Source organism: Benincasa hispida, chromosome 4 (genome assembly GCF_027475165.1).
Source record: "Benincasa hispida cultivar pf3 chromosome 4, pf3_genome.v1.1, whole genome shotgun sequence".
NCBI classification, from domain to species: Eukaryota; Viridiplantae; Streptophyta; class Magnoliopsida; order Cucurbitales; family Cucurbitaceae; genus Benincasa; species Benincasa hispida.
The window spans coordinates 48,327,507-48,337,955 of record NC_143481.1 but is presented as its reverse complement, the minus strand read 5'-3'; the positions used below and the strand labels follow the sequence as shown (position 1 = coordinate 48,337,955).

At 34.0% G+C, this 10,449-nt stretch overlaps 1 protein-coding gene across 1 annotated transcript; it reads left to right on the top strand.

Annotated features, from left to right (window-relative positions):
• The first annotated feature begins 1,376 nt into the window (after positions 1-1,376).
• On the top strand, positions 1,377-4,499 carry LOC120075832 (aspartic proteinase Asp1-like). Its single transcript, XM_039029519.2, has 9 exons — positions 1,377-1,690; positions 2,191-2,308; positions 2,395-2,621; positions 2,838-3,068; positions 3,149-3,287; positions 3,369-3,563; positions 3,640-3,712; positions 3,958-4,045; positions 4,142-4,499. The coding sequence occupies exons 1-9, from the start codon at positions 1,464-1,466 to the stop codon at positions 4,224-4,226; spliced, it is 1,383 nt and encodes a 460-aa protein (XP_038885447.1). The 5' UTR covers positions 1,377-1,463; the 3' UTR covers positions 4,227-4,499.
• The last annotated feature ends 5,950 nt before the right edge of the window (positions 4,500-10,449 follow it).

The window sequence follows — 10,449 nt, the reverse complement described above, 5'->3', positions numbered from 1 at the left end:
AAAATTTTGCCACCTTTCTGATAAAATTTTTGCCACCTTTCTGATGAAATTTTTGTACGAATAACTCAGATTTTACTATCGAATTTTCATTCAACCCAACTTCCAAAAATAATAATGTATTATCTCTTACTTTGCATCACTCACTTGCACTCTCGTTCAACTAATTCAATACAATAATATTGGCTAAATTATAACAATGCTTTTTAACTTTGTACTTTGTGTCAAAAATATCTCTGAACTCTAAAAAATTTCAAAAATACCCTTAAACTTTAAAAAGAAGTTAAAAAATACCATTGTCGTTAGTTTTGGATGGAAAATATTAAAGTTTTATTTCAAAAATACCCCTGAACTTTCAAAAGTTTCAATACTATCCTTAACTTAAAAAAAGTTTTTTAAAAAATATCTTCACCATTGGTATATGAACATCAACCGTTAATACCTCATTACAAAATAACTTTATAATTAAAAAAAAAATAATAAGAAAAAAGCTTTAAAATGTCCATACCATTAATCAATTTGTTTGAAGTTTTCTTAAGTTAAAAAAGAACTAATTTTAAAACAAAGTATATAAATATCTTTTTTTATATATAGGTATTCTCATTTTTTTTCTTTATTTTTCAATTCTTAACTTACACCAATTTTGTAGCAACCAAAAATTTAAGTTAAATCATAAAATCTCACAAAATTTCAAAATCAAAATCTCATCTTAAAACACACTAAAACGATAAATAGTCGAATAAAAAATGTATTATTTGCCTACCAACACAAACTCAACTACTGACATACAAGTTTGTTAAAACATTTAAAGTCTTATCACTTGGTGTTTCCTTTATTCTCGTTCTTCTCATTATAGTCCATATACCTTAACTAAAGTGTGTCACTGTATTTATTTATTTATTTCAGATAAACAAATGTACAATTAATGAAAAATGGAGTAAGAAGGTATTGAAGAAGGAAGGAGAGAAAAAAGATGGAGAATAGAGAAGTAAGATGATATTAACGGTTTTTGTTCGTATAACAGTAAGGGTATTTTTGAACTTTTGTTAAAGTTTAAAGATATTTTTGAAACTTTTAAAATTTTAAGATATTTTTTACACAAAACACGAACGACTTTCATCCAAAATTAACAGTAAGAGTATTCTCGAACGCATTTCAAAAGTTTAAGAGTATTTTTTAATTTTATTTTTAAGTATAAGAATATTTTTTACACAAAGCATAGAGTTTTGAGATATTTTTGTATAATTTAGCCCAATAATATTCTCATTCACTATAGTCTTTCCTTCGTCACTCATGTTCGTGCTTTCTACTATGAAAAAAATATTGTTTTCATTGTTTCTAAAATTTAAGTCAAACATCATTTTTTTAAAGTGAACTTTGGATCATCCGTACAAAAATATTTGTTTCTAATATGTCCATCTTTAGAAGGGACTTGAAGACGGTAGATCCCAAATCGATTTGTCACGATGAATCTTTTGAGCTCCTTTTTTGGGACAGGAATCTTCGGGATTCGAAGAGAAAAAGAGAGTAGAAAAATGCCAACAATCACTACTCTTTTCTTCTTTCTTTTAGGTCTTTCTTCAAGTTTTTCTGTCTGCTTTTCAACCAACATTCTTTCTTTGGGCAAGAAAAACTCGGATCGCCTCCTCTCCTCCGCCGTCTTTCCCCTCAAAGGAAACGTTTATCCACTTGGGTATGGACTCGATCCTTTATTGCTTTTGAATAGCTTTCAACTATGCCTTAATTTGATTTTCTGTCTGTTTTTCCTGCTTCATCGTTGATTATTGTTTTCTTGTTTTCTTGAATCTGTTTCTTTGTGGGCCAATTTGATTTCGTGTTATTCAGCCCTTGAGTTTTCTGGTTGCTCGTTTTCTGTTGTATTCTATTGGGTTTAAGTGAGTTTTGTTTCTAACCTTCCTCTGAAGTTTATGTTTATTCAATGATTCTAGCATTTCTTTTCTGTCTTTTTTTTTTTCATGAATCCTTTAATTAATGGGTTGATTAATTTAACTTACACTGTTTGGCAATCCACTTGCCATCCATAGGATGTTTCTTATCGGCTGTTTAAAATGTTTATGAATTCAGTTTTTCCAGTTTTCCCATGAATTCTCTGTTTGATTGTCTGGATAGGTATTTGTTAACTTATCAGTACATTAGTGTTAATTCATTGTAAATACTTTTCTCTGTCTGCAGTTATTACTCTGTGTCTATTCATATCGGCGAAGGAGATGAGGCTTTTGAATTTGATATCGACTCTGGCAGTGACCTCACTTGGGTTCAATGTGATGCCCCTTGTACAGGCTGCACAAAGGTTAATGGATTGGATGATCATGATAACCAATTTGATGTTTGTTCTCTTCTTTCTCTCGTTCTTATAAATTTTACATGTATCTGCAGCCTCGTGAACGGTTATATAAACCCAACAACAATGCTTTGAACTGTTTTGAACCACTGTGTACATCACTCCACCCGATAACCAACGACCAATGCGAGTCCGCTGATGACCAATGTCAGTATGAAATTGAGTATGCTGACCATGGATCTTCTCTGGGTGTGTTGGTCAATGACCATGTTCCCTTGAAACTCACTAATGGTTCTACTGCTGCTCCTCGTGTAGCGTTTGGGTGAGTTATATGGAATATATCTCATGATATCCTGTTATCATGCTTATAATCCTAATTAATCATGGCTGCAATCCCCAGAGGTTCCATCTTGCTTTTTAGGTAAATAGTTTTGAAACCTGGCTTTATCCAAGGATGTATATAAACCATATAGTGAAATTGATTTAGCTTCTTTCATATTAAATTGTGAGGATATATCTTTTAATCCTTTGTCTGCAGATGTGGATATGATTATAAATATTCTGTTCCACACTCACCTCCTCCTACAGCTGGAGTTCTTGGCCTTGGCAATGGTGAAGTTAGCATTATCTCGCAACTAAGTAACATGGGTGTAGTGCGAAACGTTGTAGGTCACTGTCTTAGTGAAGAAGGTGGATTTTTATTTTTTGGTGATGAACTTGTCCCTTCTTCGGGAGTAGCGTGGACAAGTATGTCACATGAATCCATAGGGTGAGTAGCCCTTTAATATCGTGTTATCTTTTTTCAACACATGTAACTGACAATTTGTATGATATCCAATCTCATCTCAGAAGTTACTACTCTTCCGGACCTGCTGAAGTCCATTACGGTGGAAAGGCTACCGGTATCAAGGATCTTATCTTAGTTTTTGATAGTGGGAGTTCTTACACTTACTTCAATTCTCAAGCTTACAACTCCATTCTTGCTCTGGTAAAAACAGAGAAAAGAACTGTTTCCTTAGGCAACACATATGTGTGAAATTGTAATGAGATGAGATATTTTTTACCTCAGGTAAGGAATGATTTGAAAGGAAAACCACTGGAAGATGCACCGGAGGATAAATCTCTTCCAATATGCTGGAAAGGCAAGCGTCCTTTCAAGTCGTTGCGCGATGTTAAGAAATACTTCAAGCCCTTGGCGTTATGCTTTACAAAAACTAAGAATGCTCAACTTCAACTGCCTCTAGAAACTTATCTCATCATAACCGTGAGTATACAACTCAATCTTGGATTCTTTGCTGGTTTCTGCTTTATTAATTATGTATTAACAAGTTGTTCTTCAGAAATATGGCAATGTTTGCTTTGGAATTCTGAATGGAACTGAAGTAGGACTGGGGGATCTAAACATAATTGGTGGTAAGTAACATTAGTGGCAAACAATCTGGAAATTAAGCACTTGAAAAGTTAAACCAAGCAGACCCTAAATGCACTTTACAAGTGCTTTCCTATAACATTATTTTTCCTTTTCTGAAAGTGTTAATAAATTAGTTTCAAAGTTCAAAAGTTTAGGACATTACAAAAAGCACCTTTACCATGCCCAAAAGCACTCTCATATCATCTTAGTGGCCTTTATCATTATATTGATCTTGTTTCTCATTCAGACATCTCTCTAAAAGACAAAATGGTGATCTACGATAATGAAAGGCGACGAATCGGATGGTTTCCTACCAATTGCAACAAATTTAAAAAGTAGACTATTCTCACCCCTCTTCTTTGCTTTGATGATCTCATTGCTCTATGGTTAACCTTCTCACAAGCCTTTTCTGGTTGCCTCTTTATTTTCAGGGAAGGTCAAAGTTTTTGTCAACCAGATGGTCTGTTTAGCATCCTAACAGAGAATTATCAAGGTTACATCCCCAAGATCTTTTAGGGATATGCTTATAATATAAGGGCAAAATAGATTGAAATCTCCAGAAACTTGGACCAAAAATTTTGTATTTTCCAATGTAAGTGTGCTGAGTATATGTTTCCTTTTTGGATTATAATAGGTTGATGAAGCCAATAGGCTAGTTTTAGAATATACATGAGATCATGAAAGAAAATCCTGTATGATGCTATGTAGTATAGAAAATTTCTCTGTATCTGGATAATTATATCCATGATATAATATATATATATATACAAATGTATGACATCATTGTAATAATGATTATTTTTATGTAACGGAAAATAAAAAAAAAAAAAAAAAAAAAAAAATTAAGGTTAAATTGCAAAAACAACCCTTAAAGTATGGTGGTAGTTGTAATTATACTCTCAAATTTTTAATGGTAGAAATTGGACTCTCAACCTTAAACATATAGGAGTGTTAAAATTTGACCCTCAAATTTATATAATGGTAGAAATTGTAACAATTGTATAATTTTGAGTGTTTAATTGTTATCGGTTGAGATTTAATTTCTATCACTATTATAAGTTTAAAGGTCCAATCATAACATTGGTATAAGTTTGAGTCATTTTTGCCATTGAAAGTTTGAAAGTGTAATTGTAATTGGTTTTTACAATTTGTCTAAAAATAAATAAATATACTGATAGATAGTAAGAAAAAAAAAGTGAATCACAAATATAATTACCAAGTACCAATAATAAGAATTAGTAACTCAATGCAATTAATTTAAGTATTTCTTTAATGAGATATTTAAATCCTTAACATATTTCTCACATGGTTACATGAATGTTTACCTTTTTGAAAAGGTGACCGTGAGTGAACAGAAAATTAAGTTCATTTTTTCTTTTATTTTGTCAAAGGTACCATGATTTCTTTTTCCAAAAACGGAAAGTATAGGATTCATTTGCTAGTAATTTTATTGTTATTTTTAATGTTTTTGAAATTTATGTTCATTTTCTCATCAACTTTATATTATGATTATTATATTTTTGGAAGAAACACTATTACATTTAGGTTAAATTATACAAAATATCTCTAAACTTTATACTTTTGTGTCAAAAATATCTTTGAACTTTCAAAAGTTTAAAAAATACACTTAAATTTCTAAAATAAGTTTAAGAACAACATTTTTGGATGAAAATCGTTAGTGCATTGTGTCAAAAATATCTCTGAATATCAAAAAAATTTTAAAATACCCTTAAGCTTTTTTAAAAAATATAGTTACTATTATGTGAATAGAATCTCTTACTACTATTCTTTTACTCCACTTTTTGTTAACTGTTCACCAAAGGGTTTTAGGACTTAAATATTTTAACAAAATTATACGTTAGTAGTTGAGTGTGTTAAATGTCAAAGACATTTTTATTATTATTATTTGACTATTAATCGTTTTAGTATGTTTTAAGGAGAGATTTTGATTTAGAAATTTTGTGGGATTTTATGTTTTAGCTTAAAATTTTTGTTTTATTTTTCTGGTTGTTGAGAAAATTGGTGTAAAAATTGAAAACTCCAAACAAATTTATCATCATACTAACGGAGGAGCATTTTTAAATACTTTTTTTTTTCTATATATAGAGTTATTTCTGCAACTAGATATTAACGGCTTCTGTTTATATACTAACGGTGAGGATATTTTTTAACTCTTTTTTAGTTCAATAATATCTTTTAAACAAAATTATATATATATAACATGGTTTAAGTTGGTTTAAAATATTGCCATTTACCAAGACTAGCATAACTTAGCAAATTTAAATATTAAAGCAAAGCACGTAACACAAACTAGAGCTTTTGGGTAGAGAGCGATTCTTGCTTGCCCAAACAAGTAACCAAAGCCCGAGCCCAACTCCAAAAGCCCAAAATTCAGGCCCATTTCTGCGAGAGGAAGAAAACCAACCCTAACATCATCGACAATGGGGCTACAAAGACAGCTGATATTGTCAAACCTCGTATTGTAATAAACACTGTAGAATGCAATCCTCATCCTATCAGCCTTGGCCGTGAAATTGAGATTCACAGCTTGGAATGATGAGTTAGAATCGGGGTTGGTGTAGTGAAAGTTTTGAGCCTGATCTCCGACGAATGCCACTACGGCAAGTAGCTAATTTTCCTGATATATAATTTAATACGTTTCAGTGCTACGGGTATTTTATTAGGGCAATGCCGATTTAAAAGGTTCAATTTTATCCCTGGACCATAAAAAGTTGAAAGGAGATATCGAGTATCGACCCATTTTCATACGTTTTCAAATGGTACCTATGTCTCATTCTATTGGAAACGGCAACACCCTCAGATTATGAATAGGACAGCAGCAAAGGGTCAGGAACCGGCGGTCGGGCAAAGTACGGAACCTGCAAAACAAAAGCTTTTTAGTCACGGATCTCGCTCTCTTTAAGACGTTTCGCGACTCTGCCTAAGTGTACAAGCAAGTCAAGAATGCTGCCATGTCGTCCCAGGATAAAACAACCCAAAAATAAAACTCGATCGAAAATGCACTAGAACGCACACCTTGAATGCTCGAAAACGAAAAAAAAATAATCACACACAAGCCGTGTGAAAAACATGGTAAATGGCAATATTTTAGACAAAAGCACCACCGCCCATCCATTTGAATCTTGTACACCCACATTGACCTATCTCTTCACTCTCTCCAAAACATGGGTACCCTTGGGGCCTAAACCCATATCCCAAGGTTGGAGTACAAAAAGGAGACTCCCTTTTCAAAATTTATCAATGTGGGATTCTCAACTAAGATTGGTTTCCTTTTGTTTCTTTTTTTAAAAAAAATTTAAAAAACTAAAATTTCACCCAACAATCCCCTACTTGAAAATTTAAAACATAAGAGAAACAAGTTTTTCATCGAGTAGTTTCAGTCTTTACAACACTGTGCATAAGCAAAGGTGTTTTACAACTTGAACCTTTACGTAGTGTAGATGATTTAGAATATATTAGAGTAATCTTTGGTTTTGAACTCTATCTCTAACACCTCACACGGTGTTATTAGGGTGTAGTTCGAAAACTCGATTTAGTGAATGCTCTAGAGAGTTAGCCTAAAAAACTCCATAGGAAGTGGCCCCCATTTCCACATTCACATAGGTGGGTCTATCAAGAGTACTCTTATAGCTAGGTGCCCCACTTGTCATCAAGTATAGATCTAATTAAGAACTGAGTTCAACCTCTCTTACACTTTAGGATATCATGCTTAGACTTTAAGTCATAGGAATGGAATTCTGTGTTTGTTCTAGCATGATTCATTATATATCATTTGTGATCAGTTATTACCCGTTGAACCTATTTCTTGGGATCTCCAGCCTATAAGTTGGATTTTCCTCACAGTGATTCATCTTTCTATGGGCATGAGTCTCATCCTTTCTAAGGTTCTGAAAACCTTCTCTCTAGCCAGTCATTTCGTCAAAGGATTTGAAAATTTTCATCAGTCTGTATATGATCCACTCTAACTGCACCAGTAGTGAGAAACTCTCTAATGGTATTGTGTTGACGATGTATTTGTCGTCTCTTTCCATTGTAATAACAGTTCTGAACTTTTACATTGTTGCAGTACTATCGCAATGGATTAATATAGCTGGTACCAGCTTTTGCATAAGGGAATCTCTTATAGCAGATCTCTAAGCCAGACTGCTTCTTTACTAGCAGTCGCTAGTGCTATCATTTTTGACTCCCTCGTAAATTGGGCTAAAATAATCTTTTTTTTGGACTTCCAAGAGACAACTCTGCCTACTATATTAAAAATATAGCCACTTATAGCCTTTGAATCATCCGAAAGAGAGTTCCAGTCAGTATCGCTAAACCCTTCAAGGACAACAAGAAACTTCTGATAATGTAATCCTATGTTTTGGGTTTTCTTTAAGTACCTCATTACCCTTTCTATAGCATTCCAATGCTCTTTACTAGGTCTACTTGTAAACCTGCAAAGTAATCCTACAGCATAATCTATGTCAGGCCTAGTGCAATCAGCAGCGTATCTAAGATTGCCTATGATGCTCGCATACTCAGATTGATTAACACTGTCACCAGTGTTCTTGAACAACTTAACACTAGGATCATAAGGAATACATGCTGGTTTACATTCAAAGTAATTATATTTCTTTAGAATCTTTTCTATATAGTGAGATTGATCCAAAGAAATTCCCTTTTCAGACCTATTCACTTTTATGCCTAAGATTATACTAGCTTCTCCTAAGTCTTTCATGTCGAAGTTTACACTGAATAAAGATTTCACATCATTTATGATGTACAAGTTCGACCCAAAGATTAACAAATCATCTATATATAGACATAAGATAGTGCAAAGATTATTTTCAACCTTATGGTAGATGCATTTGTCACTTTCATAAACTTTGAAACCTTTATATACGATTAGGTTATCAAACTTTTCATGTCATTGCTTAGGTGCTTGTTTCAGACCATAGAGTTTGAAGGATCACAATATGAGAGGTTCATAAGCGGGCTTAGATCGCTCCGATTTCACAGTGATCGGAATATAAACGATATACATTATATACTAACAGTTATGCATATTAAACTCATCAACGGCATGCTCAGAATACAATAAATAACAAGGAGACGGAGTTCCTTACCAGTTGAAGACTATCTTCAAACTTCAGAAATTCTATGCAGCAAAAACCCTCCAAGTGATCTACCAATGCTCGGTGGGAACGTCGACTACAACAGCACGATCAACGCGAACTCACGACCGCAATAGGGATGACACCACATTAATGAGCCCCGGGTATTCTCGGAGTGAAAACCCAAAGGGTGGGGCTTTGGTGAATTTGGTAGAGGATGGAGGAACAACGAGTCGTGTAGGCAATAAGCAAGTGGGAGAGAAAACGATGATATCGTATAGCAGAAATGCTTATCGTCTAGAGGAGCTACACGATCGTGTAGGATTTGCTGAACGATCGTAGGAAAATGTATACGATCGTTTAACTAAATCGGCACACTATACGATCGTTTAGAGAAGCTATCCGATCGTTTAGGCGATAGTGTGCGATCGTTTAGGCGACATTGTGCGATCGTTTAGGCGGAGAAGCGACTATCGTATAGGCTCTCGAGCGATCGTCTTCTTTCATCAACGCGCTTCACGAATTCTCTTTGGGCGGATCAACGACGATCGATTGCACGATTCAAAAATGAAAACTATTTTCATTTTAACCCATCGGTTACCATAACCGACGTTGCCCACTAATCCACGTCCAAACGTGATATTAGGATTAATTATCATATAATTAATCAATTAATTAATTAATAAATATAATCATATTATATTTATATCCTATAATTTGATATCACATATCTACTATAATATTTTCTCCTCTACTTGATATAAATCATATTTATATCTAATGTCTTCCAAAATAATGTATCTCATACATTTGCTAATTATATCATATATAATTAACCAGTCCAATTATATCATATATAATCGAACTTCTTCTTGTCAATTTGAAAATTTCAAATTAACCCAAAAAATGGTTCTCGACTTTTATCTAAGCTACCCAGGGGACCTAATGGACCTGTGGCTCGAAGCTCCAATGGTACGTGAATAGCTGACTAAACTCTTTAGCCACAAGATTCACCATCTGTTAACTGTCAGTGATTCCACTAAAGACCAACAACTGAACTCTTCTTACCACAAATATATTTCTATGTCCATCGGATATAACCAATCATGAGTATGATGACCTTTCACAGATGCTCGTAAGTACAGTTGGCCAAATTGCCGTTTTACCCCTATAGTTACATCTCACTCCTTAAGTACCACTAATTCCTCAAATGAACAATACAACATAGTCCAACTATGTGTGAACACATCTCGGGCTAGGAGAAGGTGTGTGGCGCCACATCGTTCAAGCCTCAGAATCAGCCCTTAAGGGAGCCATCTATCTACTTACCCCTGGCTCGGGAAAGGAGTAAATTGCATCTTGTGTAGTTGAGTTCCCAGCTCCCAAATCAGACGTATCCCCAAAATTGTAGGTTTGAATCGGCGACTTGACCACTCGCACCCATACAAATCAAAGGACCGCCCTCAATGGCAGAAGTTCCCAACTCACTCAGGATTGAGGTCATGTTACCTATGGTCATCCTAGTGAAGTGAAGTCTTTGTCATGAACGGTGTTATATAGAGAAACAATAACACTTCGTGGTCAGGTCTTATACAAACTCTTTGTATAGGACGCCCCCACTCGAA

Excerpts from the sequence above, each read along its gene's own strand:
- LOC120075832 (XM_039029519.2), top strand. The coding sequence starts at position 1,464 with ATGAATCTTTTGAGCTCCTTTTTTGGGACAGGAATCTTCGGGATTCGA. Across the intron at positions 1,691-2,190 it reads GGAAACGTTTATCCACTTGG|TTATTACTCTGTGTCTATTC; the intron begins GTATGGACTCGA and ends CTCTGTCTGCAG. Across the intron at positions 4,046-4,141 it reads AATTGCAACAAATTTAAAAA|GGAAGGTCAAAGTTTTTGTC; the intron begins GTAGACTATTCT and ends CTTTATTTTCAG.